Here is a 21,562-nt window from a genome sequence, read left to right as displayed (position 1 = left end):
GAAGAGAGTTAAGGGCCGCCCCGCTGGTTAGCAGAGCATCCACAGCTAAAGCTTTATATTTCTCCTGGTGCTTCACATTCACACCTGCCTCATGAATAGTAACAGAGAGAAAGCTGTGCTAGTCTATACACTATTGAAACAAAAAGCAGTCAAGTAGCACTTTGAAGACTAGCAAAATAGTTTATTAGGTGAGCTTTCGTGGGACAGACCCACTTCTTCAGACCATAGCCAGACCAGAACAGACTCAATATTTCTCTGTGCCTTAAATATTGAGTCTGTTCTGGTCTGGCTATGGTCTGAAGAAGTGGGTCTGTCCCACGAAAGCTCACCTAATGAACTATTTTGCTAGTCTTTAAAGTGCTACTTGACTGCTTTTTGTTTTGACACCTGCCTCAGTGCACATAAAAATTTATTCCACACATGGATGGGGGAAAAACTCTCCTTGGTAGGATTTCAGTCCAGCATCGAGGAGATGGAGAAGCACAAAGCTAGCCTACATACAAACATTGGGACTAACTCACAAATGTGGGGACCAAAAAGCAAGGAAGTGCGGTAAATAGAGCAAGTCATTCTTACCTCTTCTAACTTAGGCTCAGACCCAGAAAGAAGGTTTACCACCAGTTTCTTGCAAATGAATTTGGAAATGCCAGTGTCCCTCAGACCAGGGGATCCTCATCCAATCACCCTTTCCCCAAATGTCATAAAAACTCCACAACCCAGCAGTGCCACAACAATTATTTTTCAGCATATACATGTCAAGGTTGGCATTAGAAAGAAGCATTCAGGGTACAGGGCCCCACACCATGGAGGAGGCATGAAGCTCAGCTGCTCAGGCTTTGTCATCAGCCCTGGCTGGTTGGGACTCATGGCAGCTTTCTGCCCTGCCCTCACCCCCTCTCCCCCACCACCACCAGTGAGTTTAATGCCAGCATTATTTGGCCGATCCCCTGAAACTTGCTCACGGCCTCCCAGCAGGCCTTGGACCCACAGCTGAGATCTGCTGCTTTAGAAACACACTGGCACCTTCTTGGCAGCTACATCTTTCATTTCAAAGAACAGCTGAAATCAGTAGTAGAATATTTTACTGCTAAAGATTCGAGCTTCCTCTCCTGGAAAATTTATTTCGACTTTCCTTTCTGCTGGAGAAAGGGGTGAGACAAAAAGCCGAATTGTCTCCTATTCTTCTCGGAAAATGGTTCATGTTTACCCTCCCTTTTATGCCTTCTTACCAAAAAACGGTTTGTGCTTTAATGTCAGTTACATAATGAAAATTTAAAACCTGTTTTCTCTAGGAATGGCATTTCCCATTGGCTCTTCTCCAGCTGATTAAGATGTTAAGTAGGTTCGTTAGGGGACGGAAAGAATCCAGTTTCCTTCATTACACTGGAGATCAAGCTATTTATTTTTGACCTCCTCACGCTCCTTCCCCTTAAACAAGTAATACCATGCTGGATTCTGTTACGGAGCTTGTTCTCCTGTGCAGGCGCCCCCTGCGAGCTTTTCTCCTTTCAGCCCTAAACGAGAATTGGCAGAACTGGAGGTGACTCATTTTGCATGTTTCTTGATGGCTAAACTTCAACTTCCATGTTTACTGCGTGGGGACTGGCAGTCCACAGGGGACTCACTGCTCCCATAAAAATAGAAAGAATTTCTTGCCCTTGAGCAATAGCACCAACAGTGCTTCACTTCTGTTAATTCCCATGCTGTGAGCTGGTCAGTGCTTCACCCCCTCTCCCCCACCCCCTGCAATGAGTTTAATGCCAGAACTATTTGGTTGATTCCCTGAAACCTTCTGATGGCTTCCCGAGGGCCTTGGTACCCTGGCTGAGATCTGCTGGTTTAGAAACACGCCAAAACATAGTGGTTGCAGCCTACTGCACTTCTCCCTGCTTTTGAATGAGAATTAAAATAAAAATGGGGAAAAGTTTAAACCATGCCATTATTTTTTTGGCGGGGGGAGTTCTGGATGACTTTCCTGTCCCCTCTCCTCTCTCCCTGAAGTCTAAGCAGGAATTCATTTCATAGTAAGCTGCAGCGGTATCGACAGTCACTGTGGGCTCTGGGGCAAGGTGGGGGGGGCCTGACTCCATGCCCTGGAAGGGGCGGGGGTAAGAGTGGAAGGGGCAGGGCCAAGAGCAGTCAACCCTCAGCGCCACCCGGACCCTCGTGCTCGACCCCCCCGCAAGCCAGCTCCCTCACAGCTGCTGCAGCACTTCAAAGAGGCCTCGAACTCTAGCCACTGCAGCCAGAGTAACAACAGCCAGAGCTCTGGGCCCCTTTGAAATGCTGAGCTTGGGGCAGCTGCCCCCTTTGCCTCCCTTCCCCCTCTGTCAGCAGGCCTAGTAAATTGCATATATGCCGTTGATCACCTATAACAGGGGTCAGCAGCCCCACCCCCCACCCCGGCATGGGTGCCAAGAGTGGCACATGAGCCAATTTTCATCAGCACACAGGATGGGAGCTCAGCCCTACCCCTCTCCAGCCATGTAGCTGGGAGCTGGCTGAAAGCTCCGTTGCCTGTGGATTAACAAAAGGCCAGCTCATGTTAGTTACCGCCCCTGAAACGGTAAGGCTCTGCCTCTTAATTTATTTGTTAATGAAGCTGTTGTAAGTAGGACTATTAGCGAGTTTAAAAAGTATCACCAGCACTCAGACCATACCTAGAGGTCAAAAGGTCAGATTTTGGCCCCTATAAAGATTGCCAAGCCTGACCCATAGGCTGGGAGAGTCAAAGAAGAATGTGTAAATTACACATCATGGTTCATGCTTTGAGCTTTGACAACATGAGAAGGATTTAATTTAGACAGTTACAGACCCGGAGGAAAGTTTGGATGTCATCTCTCAAACAAGGCTGAAATTTGGACTGGCAGACCGATGCATGCTTCCATGCAGGTCCAGGCTGCCCTCCATTAAGTCAAGTCTTCAGAATGACCTTAGTAGGGAATCTGAAAAGGGTTTAGCTCTGAACTTTCAAATTCTTACGAAGCTAGGAAAAAACATATCAAGTTTTTGCATTTTTTCTGTGGAGGGTAGACTTATGAGACATTTCATCAAACAGCATGAGAGAATTAACAGTTGAGAGGTTAGAGAAAATATACCATAAATGGCTTTTGACAGTAACCCACCTCCTTCATAAAGCTTTTGAGACATAATGTCTGCATACCAGTGTTCTCTGTAAGCTGAGTGCTAGGGTGGCACCTCTGATTAGCAGAGCCCGCACAGTGGGTAGCACGTTTTTCTACTGGTAGTGCACATCCACACATGCTTTGGTGCACGGAACAAAATTTATTCTACCCACAGATGGAAAAAATTAGAGGGAACTACTTTTTGTTTCTTAAATTCATTGCCTACTTTATTCCTATCTTTAGATGTAAGCCCTCAGGAGCAGAGAGCTGAGTTTTATTTAGTTACAGTTTACCTGTTTTAGGCTACACTTACACTAGGAGAAGACTTCAAAATGGCCATGCTAATGGCCAAATCAGAGAATAATAATGAGAAGCTGAAATGAATATTCAGTGCCTTGTTATCATGCTGCCCTCCGCATCACTTCGAAAGTGACGCGTTTTGCTTGCGCGTGGGTCGTCTACACGGGGGGTCCTTTTGGAAAGGCCCCTGCAAATGTCGAAATCCCCTTACTCCTATCAGCTGAATATAGGAATAAGGGGATTTTGACATTTGCAGGGTCCTTCTGAAAGGACCCCCATGTAGATGAGCCGCGCGCAAGCAAAATGTGGTACTTTCGAAGTGACGTGGCCGACAGCATGCTAATGAGGCGCTGAATATTCATTTCAGTGCCTCATTAGTATTCTCCGATTTGGGTATTAGCATGGCCATTTCAAAGTTTACCCCTAATTTAGACATAGCCTTAGAGTCCTAAATACATATGGTCCAGTGCCGTAGTTTTGCTTTGGCATAAAGCAGCTGGCATCGAGGACCAAATACTGATACCACTGAGCAGTAGACATCAATGATACAGTCTGTTTATTACACAATGTTAGTGAGAGTGTCGTAATCTGGCCCTTTCAGACTCCTGAGTAATGAATGTGATCACTTAATTATGTTTTGACTTGAGTATTTTACATTATAATAAAGAATCAGCATCTTATACCCAGCTCTTCTCTATTTTTGTGAGTTATTGTCTAACTGAATTATTGACACAGCAATTCAGTAAAATGCACCATGCCACAATTTTACTAATGATTCCCCTTTTTATTTACTTCATTAATGATTGTCCATCAAGTCTAATCATTTGCCTTGCTGTGCAATAACTGCTCTGTGCTGTAAGGAAGCATTTGTGTTATAAATCCTCTCTTTTTGTTTTTGCTGGCAGCATTCACTTGGCCATATGCTCTGCTTATGCTGGCTGCCAAATTCTTGGATTCCAAAGCTTGTTAAGCTGTGTAGAAATTTGTTGTTGATTTGAATGAAAAGAAAAGTAAGTGAATGATTGCACTTGTTGTTATGGCCATCTGTGAGTGGGAACCAGGCCTCTCACCTTGACAGGAACTGTTAAAACTGACAAACTGCTGAGTCAGTGGAGTGTAAAATAATTACTTATTGATATCTTCTGTTCTAAAATATCTACTTGTTCTCAGATATCTGAGGATGTGGGTCTTGCCCACGGAATCTCATTAACTAATAAATAAATTGGTTAGTCTTTAAGGTGCTACAAGACTGTTAGTGTGACGTTAGGTGAGTCATTTCATTCTGTCTTTTCCTGCCTGTATTTTGAGGGTAATGAAAATTACCTACCCTGTAGGCATGTGGTAAAGGTTAATTAGTTAATGTCTGGTACAGTGCACTGTGCATATCACATGCTGAGTATTATCTCTTTAATGCAGTATCTCTTCCGGTACGCCTACAATTCAGACTAGCTTTGTGATGCCCAATCTGAGGAGACTGCCCTGCACTAGCTCTGATCAAGTTAACATGCTAAAAATAGAGTGTAGGCACACAGCACATGATCGATGGGACGGCTGTGGGTCCTGAGTATGTGCCTATGATCTTGGACAGGGTCATAGTTGGAGCAGCAAGTCCCTCCTGATGTTTGCACAGCCATGGCTGTGCTTTGGAGTGCTAGATCGATCATAGTGAGCATAAGTACGTCTCCTGGAGTTGGTAATCACATCCCTTGCTCAAACGGTAGACATACTCTGACAGTAATTGTGCATCTCAGAGCTTCCAAGGCGATGCAGGAGCCTTGTCCTCCTCTGCACACAGTACTTTGTGTCTGTAATAAAACTGGATGTTGCTGAAAGCATTCTCGTCTTGGCGAGATAAAAAAAGTGCATGGGCAATGAGAGACAAGACTTGGTATTATTGGTTACAAGAGTTTAAGTCTTTGCCTGTCTCTTGTACGAATAGACTCCTTTAGTTGTTGTAAAGTTATGGCTGCAGCCACAAGGTGGAGCCATAAAATTCTGGAGGCGGTTTGACATTCCAGGCATAGAGGGCAGAGGTCCACACTCAGGACCTGATCCTGCAAGAACTTCTGCACATGCTTAACTTTATGTTAGGTAGCATTAAATATGGGTGTGTTTGCAGAACTGGGACCATAGGCACATCTGGGCAGTGTGGACTCTGTCTTATCTTCAGGTGAAGTGAAGAAATTCTTAACATATGCCTATAAATGAAAGCTGGGTATTATGTTCAGATTTCATTGACCATAATAATGAACAGTACTCAGAGTATGAATTCACTTGTATCAAGATGACAGCCACACAACATTAAACCTTTTCACTGTTCTCTCCTAGCACTGCTTTAAAGGTCACTGCATCTGGTTAACTCCAGATATCCTGAAACAAGATGGAAACTGGGGAGCGTGGAGTAAATTTGGCTCCTGTTCTCGAACCTGTGGTACAGGGGTAAAATACAGGACACGGCAATGTGACAACCCACAGTAAGTTCTGTGTACACCAGGGTTGTTTTGTGTTCTCGTTCATATATGTTTTGAATTATTTTAGTGGGAATCCCTGTTAGGTTACTGACAAAGTAATGCAACAAAGAGTATTGCATGCACAGCTAGTATGGATAGAAATGGCATTACAGATGGTGAGCCACAGCATAGGCACGTAGAGAAGAGAGCCTGCCATGCCTGAATCCCCAGGGTGCCCCCACGTCTACAGGGCTATTTTTAGTGAAAGGCTCAGGCAGTGGAGAAAGGCTCAGGCAGTGAATAGCTACCAGAACTTTTCCCTGTGGTCTCTCTGATGATGGGACTTTTCCCTGTAGTGTACAGCTACATGCCTAGTGTCCATACTCTGCACAGGGATAAAAGTAACTTAAAATATCTTACAGCCACTGTCCTATTGCAACCCAGGTCCAGCTCTTTAAATAGCTCTCTGCTGGCTTTTGCTGCAGCTCAGCCAACTCTTGCTGGAGCTGTGCACCAGGTCACCCCTCACTTACTTTTACCTCTGCCTATGTGGAGACATAGCCTGAGGGTAAGTCTATACTAGGGAAATAAGTTGATTTCAGAGACGCAATTCTAGCTGTGGCATTTGCATAGCTAGAATTAACGTTTCAGAAATGACTTATTTCCCTAGTGAAGACCTAACCTCTGTACTCTCACATTTTTACCACCCATACTCCATGCGATAGCGTGGCGTACAGAGGTCGACGGCCAACCCCAGAGAGATCAATTTTTGCCACATCTTCACCAGATGCGCAAAATTGAACTCCAGAAGATTGACCCTGACAGGGTCCATCTTCCACTGAGTAAAGACAATTCCTGAGAGTCAGAACTCAGGAATTATCGGCTGGCAGACTTTCTACTGACCTGCTTTTTGTGCAGGGCTAGATCACTTATCTGCTCTGTAACCTCAGCGTACCCACCTATGAAACTGTTTATAACAATATAATACATTACAGGACTCTTGAAAGTATTCCAGTATTACCATCAGTGGAAGCTGAAACGTCCCCTAAGGGAGTTCTAAAAACAAACCCCCTCTCTTTACTCATTAACGCTGTAGTTACCTCTTATTTCTCTTTCCTATTCACAGTCCAGCTAATGGAGGCCGTACGTGCATGGGGCCAACCTATGAACTCCAGCTTTGCAACACTCAGGAGTGCTCCAAGGAGTTTGATGACTTCAGAGAGGAGCAGTGCAGACAATGGGACCCTCTCTTTGAATATCAGAATACGAAACACCACTGGCTCCCATATGAGCATCTCGATGGTTAGTGATTCCCTATCTTGTTGTCTTAGGAAATTTAGTCCCAGGCTAACAGGTCTGGGCATAGTAATTCTTTGTCTGCCAATGAGGTGCCACATAGTCGTTAGCACTGCAAGCTTCTCCAGGTCCCCTTACCACGGTGCATCAATCTGGTGCAGGAAAGAGCCCCTCTTGGGGCTACCAGACAGTTTCTTTATCCATTTTGGTTTGATCCCGGGCCTTTCTGCTTGTGCTGTTGGCAAGGCTGCAGACCATTGATCCAGGAATAGTTTGTTACTGTAGTGTATTGAAAACATGATGAGTCAGGAAAAGAATAAAACAAATTTCACACTTTCTGACAGTGGAGCTGCTGTGTATCTTTAAAATCATGACACTTCGTTCAGTTCCTTCGTGTGGATTAAGAATCCTTATTGGCAGCCAAGTTTTAAAATTTTGGCCTTATCAGAGAATGGATAATAGGGAATCCAGTTGCCAGAACATCCATTTTTTGCCAGCGTTTACCACGTCTGGTTTCTCAGATCCCAGCAGAGGAAAAGCTTTTCTTAAGACCAATCACACCTTCAGAAAAAACGAGTTAATGGCAATCTGCAGTTGATGACAAAATGCCTGTGCCGATCATTTGTCTGAATTGCTCCCTAAAACAGTCCCTCCTCACTATTGCTTTATATGTTTCCACTTCTTGTGCAACCTGGGATTTAAAGGGGAGCAGATGCAGATAGCTTAAAGGTTTCATTTCAAGGTGTACATTTTCTTCCACACAGAGTTGGGAAGGACAGTGGGCCCCACAAGCCTTTGTGTCTAAAATATTCTTCAAGAGCCTGACCCACTGAAGCTAATAGGATTCTTTTAATCGACTTCAATGGGCTTTAGATCAGACAACTACCTGGTCCGCACAGTTTTGGTATTAGTATATCTTGGTTTTGTTAGGGGTGTGATGTTTTATTGAAATAATGATACCAGCTTATTCCCCTTCCCGTCTGGAAATAACCTGGAGGCTATGTTTGTATTAGACATAGATGTTGACTGCTGATACACAGTTTTAGCTAAGCCAATTGCATAGCTAAAATTGACTTATCAGCGGTCAACTACAATGGCTGCCTACACAGAAGAAGGTCAATGAGAACATTTCTCCCATCAACCTTAATCCTCACTGCTCACAAGGGCTACGTCTACACGTGAAGCCTGCATCGAAGTAGCTTATTTCGATGTAGCGACATCGAAATAGGCTATTTCGATGAATACCATCTACACGTCCTCCGGGGCTGGCAACATCGACGTTCAACATCGACGTTGCGCAGCACCACATCGAAATAGGCGCTGCGAGGGAACGTCTACATGCCAAAGTAGCACACATCGAAATAAGGGTGCCAGGCACAGCTGCAGACAGGGTCACAGGGCGGACTCAACAGCAAGCCGCTCCCTTAAAGGGCCCCTCCCAGACACAGTTGCACTAAACAACACCAGATCCACAGAGCCGACAACTGGTTGCAGACCCTGTGCATGCAGCATGGATCCTCAGCTGCAGCAGCAGCAGCCAGAAGCCCTGGGCTAAGGGCTGCTGCACACGGTGACCATAGAGCCCCGCAGGGGCTGGAGAGAGAGCGTCTCTCAACCCCTCAGCTGATGGCCGCCATGGCGGACCCCGCAATTTTGATGTTGCGGGACGCGGATCGGCTACATGTGCCCTATTTCGATGTTCAACTTCGAAGTAGGGCGCTATTCCCATCCCCTCATGGGGTTAGCGGCTTCGACATCTCGCCGCCTAACGTCGATGTTAACATCGAAATAGCGCCCAACACGTGTAGCCGTGACGGGTGCTATTTCGAAGTTAGTGCCGCTACTTCGAAGTAGCGTGCACGTGTAGACACGGCTAAGGAGACCCAGGGTCAACTTTGACCCTGGAAAGCGCCGTTCCGCACATGCCTGAAACAAAACATGGAGGATCGACCCTGAGCAAGTCAACCTTATGCAGTAGTGTGTCTTTAGCCATAGATGTCAGTGTAGCTGCTTTCACACATGGGTGGCTATACAATTTTAACTATATACCAGTATAGTTAGAGGAGTACAATTTTGCTGTGTTGACAAGCCATAAGTTCATATAATTATGGTGTAAAGTGCAGGACCACACACTTATCTTATGAAGATAAGTGCACATAAACTGAATATTTTAGTGTTCATTGTCTGGGTGCAACATACATTTTCATATCACTCTGTCTTTTCTCTCTAGAGATAGACTGTGGCAGATCTGCCTGAAATTAGGGTCTCCGTCTCCCTGTTTGGTTAGCCTCTCTCTTCCTTATGTTAACCCATCAAATAAAAATATCAATATTGCTGATATCTCTCCATATGAACCTGGCATTTATTATTTTATTTCTAATTTCCTCCTCAGTTTCCATATTTGCCCAGCTATTTGGAAGTCTGTGTTTTCCATATTGTCTGACCATATAACGGCATGGATAATTCTTCAGCACTCACATTATAAAAACTGCTTACCATACACTCTCAGAGGGGTAGCTGTGTGTTAGCCTGTAGCTTTACAAATAACAAGCAGTGTTGTAGCACCTTGGAAACTAACAAATTTATTAGGCATGAGCTTTCATAGGTCAGACCCTGGACATTTAATAATGGATTTAAAAGTATCCATTCTTCTACAAAAATATTTACCACAAGATGACAGAGCGAGACATCTGAATTGGAAGTGATTTGCAAATTTGACACATTTAACCTCGACCTTAACAGAGATCTCAACTAACTTACACATTACAAGGGCACTTTCCCCACCTTTGATATTTGCAGGAAGGGGCACATCTTACTTAATTTGCTTTATCAACTGGTCCTACTAGTGAGATAACCACCTCCTCCTTTTTTTTTCCTTCCCTCACACTTTCCCACAATATAAACCTTAGATTCTATTTTTTTCTACTCCAATCATCTGATGAAGTGAGTCTTAATAACAGTTTAGCTTTTATTGGGGGAAGATAGGCTGCTGTGGGAGAGGTGAAGCAGGCTGAGAGTCATTCAGTCTGACATTCAGAGTTTGCACCAATCAACTGAGCTATAAAATATGGGGCATTTTGTATTCTAGCTAAAGAAAGGTGCCACCTGTACTGTGAATCCAAGGAGACTGGTGACGTGGTGTACATGAAACGAATGGTTCACGACGGAACCCGCTGCTCCTATAAAGATTTGTACAGCATCTGTGTGCGAGGGGATTGCTTGGTAAGTAGCATCGCTCCTGATGTTTCACTTTTCTTGTTTTTTGAGGCTTGCTGATGCCTTGAAAGTATTAAACCAGTAACTTGAATGTTCTGAATATTTAAATGGGTGCATAATGCTTTGGGCAATAGAGGAGTTTCATTAGAATTACTGTCACAATATTGTGTGTGATATTTGCCATTGCTATCACTTTGCACGGGAATCGATTCCAACAGCACCTACCTCCAAAAGTAGTAGCATAGTCAGTGGGTTTTAAGATGAACCATGACAGTTCGCTGTCAGTGAAGCTTTATAGGCTTAGTGGAGATGGACTGCATAATGAAATATGAACTCATAGCAACTTTTGAAGAAAGTGATTTTAAAAGGCAGCTGGTGTGAATGCTTTATGTATTTGAACTGGTTATAATTACCCACAGTTTTTGTAAATCAGGATCTGCTCTAATTCGTCAGTATTTTAAATTGCAGATTGCCAACTATTTTATAATCCTGATTCAACAAAGCACCTCTCCAGGTGCTTAACTTTAAGCAGGAGCTTATATTGCAGTGGGACTTGAGCATCTGTTTAAAGATAAGCATAGGCCCTGATTAAATAGTGATGCTTTCCTGAACCAGTGCCCTAATGGGTCACAAAATGTATTTACCTGAGCTACAATAACTTTGACAACTGGCAATGTGTTATAAACCTATGTGCATCCTAAAGAACATTCTTAGGGAAGAACTGTAATTTTTTAGCTAATACTAAAAACCTATTTTGACATCTGAATCCAAGGAGCATTTGAGCTAAAGTTTGGATAAACAAGTATCATTGTCTTTCCTCTCTGCTTACAGAAAGTTGGATGTGACCGGGTAATAGGTTCCTCTAAGCAGGAGGATAAGTGTGGTGTCTGTGGAGGAGATAACTCCCACTGCAAGGTGGTGAAAGGAACATTCTCCAGGGCACCAAAGAAACAAGGTCAGTTCATTCAAGAGTTATTGTTCTGGGGGGAGGATTTCAGTGAGTTCTTTTGTTTGTTCGCTCTGGATCTCTTTGCTGCCATGACAAACACAGGCCAATTGCAGATAGTTTCAGCCTTTGAGTCTAGTAGACACTGTTAAGACTTTGTCTTTGAGTTGCACCTGGAAGTTGGAAGTATATGAAGACCTTTTTTTCCAGATGTTCATCCCCCTATGCTAAGATCGGGTCGTATGCCTGTTACAGTTGGTACAGGGAAGTGGTTTTAGTGGTTCCCCCCCAAGAGACTTACAGACTGAGGGCAGGTGTACACTGGACCTGAAAGTCAATCCTAGGTAGGCAATTCCAGCTAAGACTGTTGTGTAGCTTGAACTGACATATCTAAGATCAACTTACCAGACTGTCCTCTCAGAGGTAGGTTGGCAGGAGAAACTCTTCTGTTGACTTCCCTTATGCCTCATGAGAATGAGGAGTAGCAGGGTCAACTGTTGAGCCCTGATCATTCGATTTAACATATCCCCACTAGGCATACTAAATCACATCCCAGAAGGTTGACTGGGTGAATCTTCCAGTAAGTATAGATGAACTCTGATTTGTGTTGCAAATGTCTCTTCAGACTAATGCAGTTCATCTACTGAATCTGATTTCATGCAGTGCTATGAGAGCATCTTATCTCCAGTTGTTACCAGTTTGGAACCTGAGTGTCTGCCTCTTCTCTACATTGTGGGGTTACTTTGCAAGAAGTAGCATCAGTTTGCTGATGATATTCAAGCTGTTTTTGTTAACTCAGAAGTCCCAGGCTCTTTCTGCTTTTGTGACCTAATAGAGGGGTAGGAATGGTATAATGCTTAGCCCCAGCTTCCTTTAAACATCCTGAATTTTGTAAAATAAATCCATTTACATACAGTAAAATGGACTTGTCCTGTTTGTCCTATCTTGACTGGTTATTTTTTATTATTGCAATAAAGGGTACATTAAGATGTTTGAAATTCCTGCTGGTGCAAGGCACTTGCTTGTACAAGAAACAGATACTACCATTCATAATCTTGGTGAGTATTCATTTGTGATATGCTTTCTATAGATGCTTAGTTTGATTTTGTTTTTTTCTCCCACAAGCTTGTAATGTGTTTTTGTGCTTGTCTACACATAAGAACTCCAACCCCACCCCCAGCCCCACCCCGTTTACATTTACAAATTAGGAAAAGTGTTAGAAAATTGTATCCTAATTCCCTCATGTTTTATTCCTTAGCAGCATCACAGGATGATCCCAGAATCAGTATGTGTCTGCTGGTGCATGGGGTGATGAATTTCATTAAGAGGGTGTGATAGTATTTGCATTGTCTTCACATGTATAGTTCACAGTGTGCATTCTGTATTTGAATACCTCCCAGCTACAGCCAAAGCATAGCAGTGTCGTTCTCACAGTTTCAAATTCTGCACTATTGGAAATGGTAATGATGCTAGGATGTCAAACGAATCACATCGTTTAGGCAGTAATTGAAAACTTCTCTTTATGGTGCAATGAGATCAGTGAGAAGCAATGTCTAATAGGTTGCGTTAATTGGAAGTGGATTCACAGCAGATGGCTTGCTAATTCTGCTATGAATCATTCAAGCTTCTCCTTCACATATTCTTCCTCATAAATGCCATTCTTTGCATGGACATTAGTAGGGGAGTAATCCACTTCATCCACTTCTAGTGAATTAAAATGTGGATAATAAATAAACAAACAGTTTCTCTTCTAACATCAACACAAAACTTTGGTCAGTCAGGTACCATGGCACACAGTGGGAAATGAATGCATCTAGAAAGGGCCTGGGGGTGGGGGTTATAGGTGACCACAAGCTTAAACATGAGTGAATAGTGTAACGGAAAAAAAGCAAACATTCTGAGATGTATGAGCAGGAGTGTTGTAAATAAGAAATAAGAAGTAATTCTTCCACTGTGCTCTGCACTGATTAGGCCTCAGCTGAGCAATTGTGTCCAGTTCTAGTCACCACATTTTAAGAAACATGCGAACAAATTGGAAAAAGTCCAGAGAAACAATCAAAATGATTAAAGGTCTAGCAAAATTGACCTCTGAGTGAAGACTGAAAGAACTGGGTTTGTTTAGTCTGGAAAAGAGTAGACTGGGAGGGGACAGTTTCAAAGTGGTAACAGTTTTCAAGTACCTAAAAGGTTATTACAAGGAGGAGGGAGAAAAATGGTTCTTCACAATCTCTGATGATAGGACAAGAAGCATGGGCTTAAATTGCAGTATGAGAGGTTTAGGTTGGCCATTAGGAAAAATTTCATGTCAGGGTAGCTAACCACTGGAATAAATTGCCTAAGAAGGTTGTGGAATCTGCATCATTGCAGATTTTTAAGAACAGGTTACACAAACACCTGTCAGGGATGGTCTTCATAAAAAATAGTCTTACCATGAGTGCAAGGGACTGGATTAGATGACTTCTGGAGCTTCCTTCCAGGCCCATGATGCTATTAAAAAACCCACTTCCTTCATCTCTAGTATAAATGACAGGGTGGAAGTCCAGCAACAGATAAAACAATGTGTGGCGTTATTTATTTTACTGCCCAGGCTGAAGAATGTTTCCTTGTGCCCAGATGTTCTCTGTACATAACTAGCACAAGCAGCTCAGAACTCTGAATCCAAGTGCTGCACTTTCAAGCTGTGTTTGCTCGACTTAAGGGAAAGAAAAAATGAATTGTGGATTAAAGCAGGATATAGGAGTATTGGAAAATAGACTCAGTTCAGAAATGTCTCCTTTTATCATCCACACAGGGAAGGTGATTTCATCAAGGGGGAAAGAAAGTGGAATGGAGGAAAGACTCTGTAGGTGGGATCCACGTTCTCACCGGTGGAGGTGTCTATTGTGCTGCGGCAACCAAGAGGTCACTTCAAGGGATGGGGATGAGCAGACAGGCAGAAATGCAGACAGGATGCAGTGATAGGAATCAGTACATGGCTCCAGGAGGTCCACTTGGTGATGGACCTCTAGATTAAGATTTAGGGGTTGCTGGGATACATGTTGGTGCCTGTACTTAAAAGGGGCAGGGGACTGTAAAAGAGGTGTTGGGGAGCTGAATTTTAGTTTTCTAGAAAAAGTCTTGAGTTGAGACTTTCCCTTCTAGTTTTCTCTAAAATGCCTCCAATTCCATGCTCCATGGGAACCTTCACATTTCAAGGTATGGACAAGTATATGGAGAAAAGTTTTACATTCATTAGATGCCATGGAACTTTTCAGGAATGGAAGATCTGTATAGCGAACTGCTGGTGCATAGAACTGACAGAGGCCTAAATTTTCCAATATGATTGCTGCCTTGGGATGCCTCAGTCTTCTGAGCTCAACTAGCTACACCTTAAGGAGGCCTGATTTTCAAAGGATGAATACAAATGCCTTCTGAAAACCAGGCTCTTCTAAGATGTCTCAAAATGAGACCTCGAAGTGGAGTCACCCCAAATCACTATCACTTCTGATAATCTTGGCCAGTGGTTGTTAGTTTATTTAATTATGAGACAGGGAAAAGCCTGCAGGTGCTGAGGAAAATGTGAATCAGATGTACACATTTGCCAGGGATATGAGTAAAAGAAAGAGCACTCCAGTGTCAGTTAGTAGAAGCTAGGACAAAAATTGCAGCTGAACTGGAGAAAGGAAGGGCTCAGATAACAAAGATGCCTCCTGGAAAAGTAAATGGAGCTAAATACAAACACACAGAGAGAGGAAAAAATACACAGAAGTTTGTGTATCAGTATGAGAAAATAAAATGAGATAAAATAGAATGCGTAAAAAATTCTCCCTTAAACCAGTGAGAGAGCTGGGGAAGAACAGACACTGGTATGCTTAAGGCTCTTTCATCTAGCCTTCTACTGAAAAAAAAATTAGAAATGAGATGAAACCCCCAAACATTCATATTTGTTATATTACTTCTAGCAATTAAGAATCGAGAAACAGGGAAATTCATTTTAAATGAAGAGAATTATGTACCGGATTCTAAAGTATTTATTGACATGGGTGTGGAATGGGAGTACCGGAATGATGATGACAAGGAAACAGTGCAGACCATGGGGCCTTTGCACGATGGAATAGTCATTCTGGTAAGTCACTTGAAAACCATCTTCTCTGAAAGGTAGTGTCTGTGTTACACTGAGTCCCCGCCTGGTGACAGGGAGGGTAAGGGGGACAAATGCACTAGGGCCTGACAATTCAAAGGAGCCTAGAGCTCCTGGCCACCACCCAGCTACAGTGGCAGCAGCAGTGGCTAGAGCCCTGTGCCCCTGTGAATTGCTGCGAGAGCACTGGAGTACCACTCGCTGCAGCTCTGAGTGCTGGGGGAGAAGTGTGCCGTGGCCTGGGTGGTACTGCGGGCTGACTGCGCAAGGCCCCACCTACCCCTTCTGCTTGGGGTCCTGCCCTTTCTGCCTGAGGCACCGCCCCTTCCAGGGGTGCAGAGCTGGCCCTGCCCACCTTGTCCTTAGGCCGTGGGTGGCTAATGGCCCTGCTGACTGAGTCATAATGTTCTGTATTATGCTATAGGTTCCTTTTGTGAAAAACATTGTCATCTGCTTTAAGAATGAAAGTGATGTGTTTTAATCCCTTTCCAATTCATTCATCGCCACATGCTGGAAATATGTTTAACAGTAACTACAGGATTATATGTCAAGCATCTGACCTTTCTGATTGTTTCCTGTGAATGTCTAGAAATCATCCCTGGCTAATGGATAGCCAATTTACTAATCACTGCTGAGATGCAAACATTAAGAAAAAAATCAATGTTGCATTGCCCTTTAACAATCTCTGCACCCACTTTTGAATATGTCTGTCACAGGGTCGATTAGCATCAAGGATCATTTCGTGGGGTTGCAGGTGGTTTCATCCATATCAGAATTTTAATTCACAAAATCTTTCAAACTATGCTTGCTACAATGTATATTGTAAAACAGTCAATGACAGTGTAAATAATATGGGGGAAGCCTTCCACTGGCGTAAATTGACAAAAGAGTCTCACAGAAGCCAGTGGAGCTGTGCTGATCTATACCAGCTGAAAATCTAGCCTGCTGGAATAATACAAATTATATTGTCTAAGGGCCTGATCTCAATACCTTTACATATGTGGAATAGCAACGTATTCCAGGAATGGTTTCATTAGCTTCAGTACTAGCATGGAAGCTGGCTCTAAGTCATTTCTTTTATTTGGAAGCTCCATTCCTTGGTTAGGTATTGAGTTTATTATTCACAGAACTGGCAAGTCCGTCACAAGAAAGGTTGTGTTAATAGCAGAAGTTGTTACTATTCTTTCCATCTCTTTGAGCTAATTTTTGCATTTTAATTAATCTTTATGTTTTCAGTGGAGTCACCCTGATCATTGTACCCTCGTGTTTCTCTTCTTTAGAATAGGAGATGGAAAACAATGGCACTTTAAAGTCAGTGCAACCTTGGCAAGAAAAATTGGCAAGTGATAGCCAATTTAAATGTGCAGTATTAGAATCCCTTTGTCTCAAGAATAAAGAGATATTTAACAGGAAGAACAGAGCTAATGGGTTTTAATTGTTTAAACCTGTTGGAGACTTTGAATAGCCGTGCCGTGCTTGTCATTGTAAGATTGATGTAAGCTTTTTAAAAGTTCTGTTTTGTCCTTTTTGTTTTGTTTTATTGTGCTGAGTAGGTGATTCCTCGTGGTGGTGCCAAGATTTCTTTGACTTACAAATACATGATCCATGAAGACTCCTTAAATGTAGATAACAACAATGTTTTGGAAGATAACTCAGGAGCATACGAATGGGCTCTGAAAAAATGGTCCCAGTGTTCAAAACCCTGTGGAGGAGGTAAAAGAACGGAACACATTTAAAACTCATGAAAGGACTTGCTTTTTTCGTTTGTATGTTTTTCACACAACACAATCAATCCATGGAATTCATTGCAACAAGATAGTAGTAAGGCCCAGCACTTAGCAGGATTTTATTTAAATGAAGAGTTAGACAAATAAAGAATAAGAACATCCATTGCACAGGAAAAATATGTAAGGGCTGTTAACCACTGAGCTTCAGGGTACAAGCTGAACATAAGCATAGGGTCAGGAACAAGCTTATTCTTTAGGTAGCTTAACCCATAATTGTAACATCATTGTTTAGAGCATCCCTTACTGCTCCTACAAACAGGATGTCTGGCTAAGACGGACCTTTAGCTACCTCTGATGGGACAATTTCTGTCTTTGTCCTTGTCTGTCACTGAGAAATTGTATCCATTGTATATGAGTTGGCTGTGTGCTGATGCAAACCAGCCAGTCAGAACTTCAAGCCCATAACACAAATCACTGCTATTGGCAGATGAATCTCAACTCCTTTATGAGCAGTGATCTTAGCCTCCAGTTTATCTACCAGTGAACAGTGTTACCTGTACGCTGGGCGCTTGTGCGCCCACTCAGGAGAAATTCCAATGCTGCCCAGCTGACTAGCAGAGTGCCCACAGCTAGGTTTTGTGTTTCTATCGATGGTGCACATCCACACACGCCTCAGTGCACATTTGTCTGAGCATGGCTGGAACAGATTAGAGGGAACATTGCCAGTTAGTACTAGATCCTGATCCTGATTCATGTGGGTGTTGGGGCTGAGCTCCACTCAGGCACTCCGAGTGCAGAAGGTTGGGGCCTGCAAAGAGCTTAAAAATACCTTGCCTCTATAGGCTCTGCTTAAAACACTTCCCAAGGTTACAGATTCCCTAACCCTGGGAGGTGGCTGCCACCACCCACCCCTTCTAAACCCCAAGGAGTCAACTAGGGATGACTCCCTGTGGGGTAACCACAAGCTTTAACCCCTCTTTTAGGAGAAAACTTGAAAACAAAAGAAAGCAGTTGAGCTGCACTCCGATAGCTGACCTTTCAGTCTAAGCTATGCATTGACACAGACCCTTCTCTAGGACACAGGAATCCAATCATTGCCCCCCACCCCCCGCAAACAAAAGTAATTTATTAACAAAACAAAAGATAAAGTGTGACAAGAAAGTAATGTAGCACAGAGAATTGCTTCCCTGGGATTCAGTTTAGAAGTTACAGTTTACCTGGGGGGTGGGGGGAGAATATTTCAGCCAGCCTGAGAAATCCCACATCAAACCCAACATAATAAAAAAACCCTGATTGTCTCACTAAATGTTTCCTTTTTACTTACATATCTGTAGGCCCAGGTCGTTTTGTGGCCTAAATATTTACTGGATTCATTAAGCCTGCCCGCTTGGTCTCTCAGTTGCAGCCAGACAAAGATGACCTCCGCCATCCTCGCCCCAAAGCAGGCAACTGCTTCAATTCAAACCATCCCTCTCTCTTCCCATTGGCTCACCTGGCTGCTTGCCATCAGGGAATCCACTCTTTCTGAGTTTAACCCTTTACAGGCATTCATATATGACAGAGGGTGACCAGTGCTGTCTGGTGGCAGGAGGCCTCTGCTGCTGCACTTTGTGGTTGCTCTTTTAGATGTGTCTATTTAGAGGACACTGTTGGAACATTTACCCTAACACTGCCAAGAAGTGCCCCTTTAAGAACACAAGAATGGTCATATGAGGTCAGACAAGAGGTCCATCTAGCTCAGTATCCTGTCTCAGACAATGGCGAGTGCCAGATGCTTCTGAGGGAAGGAACAGAACAGGGCAGTTTATCGAGCGATCATCCCCTTTTGCCCAGTCCCTGCTTCTGGCAGTGGGAGTGGGTAGTTTAGAGCGTGGGATGAGTCTTTGACTTTCCTGGCTGATAGCCAATTATAGACCTAGCCTCCATGAGCTTGTCTTAATTCTGTTTGAATCTGGTTCTATATCTGGCCTTCACAACAGCCCTTGGCAATGAGTTCCACAGGGTGACTGTGTGTTTTGTGAAGAAATACTTCGTTGGTTTTAAATCTTCTGCACCTGAAGGTGGGGACAGACTGAACAATCATTCTTGGGAGACCAGGAGGAGGCTTACTATGTATTCCTGGAAAATGTGGAGGGAGTTATGGAGGGGAGGTTAGCTTTATAGTCATCCTCCGGAGGGTGAGGGTCTTTGGACCTGATCCTACCTCCAATCATAGATGTGTGTCCTGAGCTGAGAGGGGAGCACCTGATTAGGCAGAGAGGAGCAGCAGGAGCACCATTCCGCAGTACCCATGGGGTGGACAGGATTTCTCCGTCGGCTTGGTGTGGAACCCCTATAGATCAAGCCAGGGCAGGGTGGGGGAGTAGGGCCCCCAGATCTCCAACCCTGGCCAGCTTTCCGGCCTGGCTAGGTGAGAGTGGCAATAGCCTGATGGTTGGGCTAGGTGGGCAGATGTCAGGGGCAGCGTTCCCTCTAAGCTGAGCACTTGGGCAGCTGCCCCGGAGACATTCACACGCCACCCCGCTGATTAGCAGAATGCCCACAGATGGCAACATGCGTTTCTAATGGTGGTGCACATCTCGTCGTGCCTCGGTGCACATAACAAAATTTATTCTACTCACAATTGGAAAATATTAGAGGGAGCAATGGGCACAGGTCGAGACCCCAGGCTGGAAGATGTTGTGTGTACAACCCAGCCACCAGGTGAACCCCAGTCTAGTGAGCACATTGACCTCACGGGCAGAAGTATCATGGTACTCTCCTGGACATCCACAGGAGGGCACCGAAAAGCCAGGTTGGCCTGTACTGCAGTTGACCTTGTGACCGGGCCAGACTTTTCTGCATACTACCAGAAGAGTCAGTTATTTATTATGGTTGTAGCTCTGTTGTGAGAAGACAAAGAGGCCTGGTTGTTCTGGGTGCTAAATGGGCAGCTGCTTGTAATGAGTAGAATAAATGCTGACCAGATGCAGTCTGCAGTTTCGTAGAGTGTTCTCCTCCTGTTCTAAAAGAGCCCTTAGCCATTTGCTGGGCAAGGACCGTCTGAGTTGCATGTAAGTACTGTAAATGCTGAAGATAAAAGAAGTATCTTTCTTAAGGTTCTCAGTTTACAAAATACGGTTGCCGGAGAAAGACAGACCACAAGATGGTTCATCGGAATTACTGCGAGTCCATCCAAAAGCCAAAGCCTATTCGCAGAGCGTGTAATCTGCAGGAATGTTCCCAGCCAATGTAAGCTTTGCTGTTCCTTAGAACTGGTCATAGCCTATGTCCAGTTAATGCTAATGGTCAACTGGATTGAAGTGCTTTCAGCTATCCTCATACACCTTCCTACTATGACTCACAACTATTTCATATTAGGAGCCTTTCAGTGTCCTTCTACATCATTGCTTAGACTGTGCTATGCAATGACACAATGTCACTGCTAAAGTGTTGCTTGCAGAAACATTATTTCTGGGACTGAATTTCCATTGATTCTGAGATAGGTTGGGTCAGAAAAATCCCCCTCTAGACCTAGACACTTGAACTCAATAGACCAGAAGTGAACTGATATAAACTGATTTTGGAATTTAACTATATGAAACAAGTAGATGGAGTTTCTTAAGCGAGCAAATGTCGTACAACATTTCTAATACAAACACCAGTAAAACTGGCAGCATATTTTTAAAGCTGCAAATGTGGCGGGCAGTAGAGGGGAGGAAGAATCGTTTAGCTCATGCAAGTAACTTTCTATTGAAACATTGGTGTTGATTTCCGTGGATATCTTTATTATGCATGCTTCCTTGTTGTTTTACATACTCTATTATTATGGATGTATTTATTCACATTTTACAGGTGCTTTTTTGACTGGCAGCAAGTTAACCCCATCACATGTAGGACTCACTTATTTCCCCTGTTGCTACCGCAACAAGTAAGGAGTAAGTTGATCTACAGCATTTATCTCTGGCAGCCAAATTTAGATTCCAGTGCATATGATGAATAACTAGACAATACCAGCCAGTATTTTTTAAATCCCTTCCAGAGACAAACATCAGAGATGGAGAAGTCAAATAACAATGCCCCATCAACACAGCAAAAATCAGCATTTAACAAGTTTATTTACAAGCAATGATCTAATGACCATAATTAGAACTCTCTGCTTAAGCTACATTTTTCTATTGCGGAGGCCAGGTTTATTCTAGTGGATAAAATTGATTTTAGATACACAGATCCATCTACAAGAATTGTGTAGCTGGAGTTGACATATCTAAAACTGATCTTTCCGCACTACCCACAGGAGGAGGTTGATGAGAGAAACTCTCCCATTAGCTTCCTTTATTCCTCACGACTGGCAGGATTATTGGGGTTGAGGGTGGCACCATGATAGTTGGATTTAGCTCGAT

At 43.6% G+C, this 21,562-nt stretch overlaps 1 protein-coding gene across 1 annotated transcript in view; it reads left to right on the top strand.

Moving 5' to 3' along the window:
• ADAMTS2 (ADAM metallopeptidase with thrombospondin type 1 motif 2) overlaps nucleotides 1–21,562 on the top strand; it is a 293,292-nt gene that overhangs the window by 250,366 nt on the left and 21,364 nt on the right. Inside the window, exons 11-18 of the mRNA XM_075009479.1 lie at nucleotides 5,754–5,899; nucleotides 7,002–7,177; nucleotides 10,260–10,393; nucleotides 11,219–11,342; nucleotides 12,311–12,391; nucleotides 15,275–15,438; nucleotides 17,007–17,166; nucleotides 20,279–20,411. Coding sequence (XP_074865580.1) covers nucleotides 5,754–5,899; nucleotides 7,002–7,177; nucleotides 10,260–10,393; nucleotides 11,219–11,342; nucleotides 12,311–12,391; nucleotides 15,275–15,438; nucleotides 17,007–17,166; nucleotides 20,279–20,411 — 1,118 coding nt within the window. The remainder of the gene's footprint in view (nucleotides 1–5,753; nucleotides 5,900–7,001; nucleotides 7,178–10,259; nucleotides 10,394–11,218; nucleotides 11,343–12,310; nucleotides 12,392–15,274; nucleotides 15,439–17,006; nucleotides 17,167–20,278; nucleotides 20,412–21,562) is intronic.

The sequence above is a fragment of the Carettochelys insculpta genome, chromosome 15, assembly GCF_033958435.1.
Source record: "Carettochelys insculpta isolate YL-2023 chromosome 15, ASM3395843v1, whole genome shotgun sequence".
In the NCBI taxonomy this organism is placed as follows: Eukaryota; Metazoa; Chordata; order Testudines; family Carettochelyidae; genus Carettochelys; species Carettochelys insculpta.
Note: the sequence above shows the minus strand (reverse complement) of the source record. Positions and strands in the feature narration are given on the sequence as shown.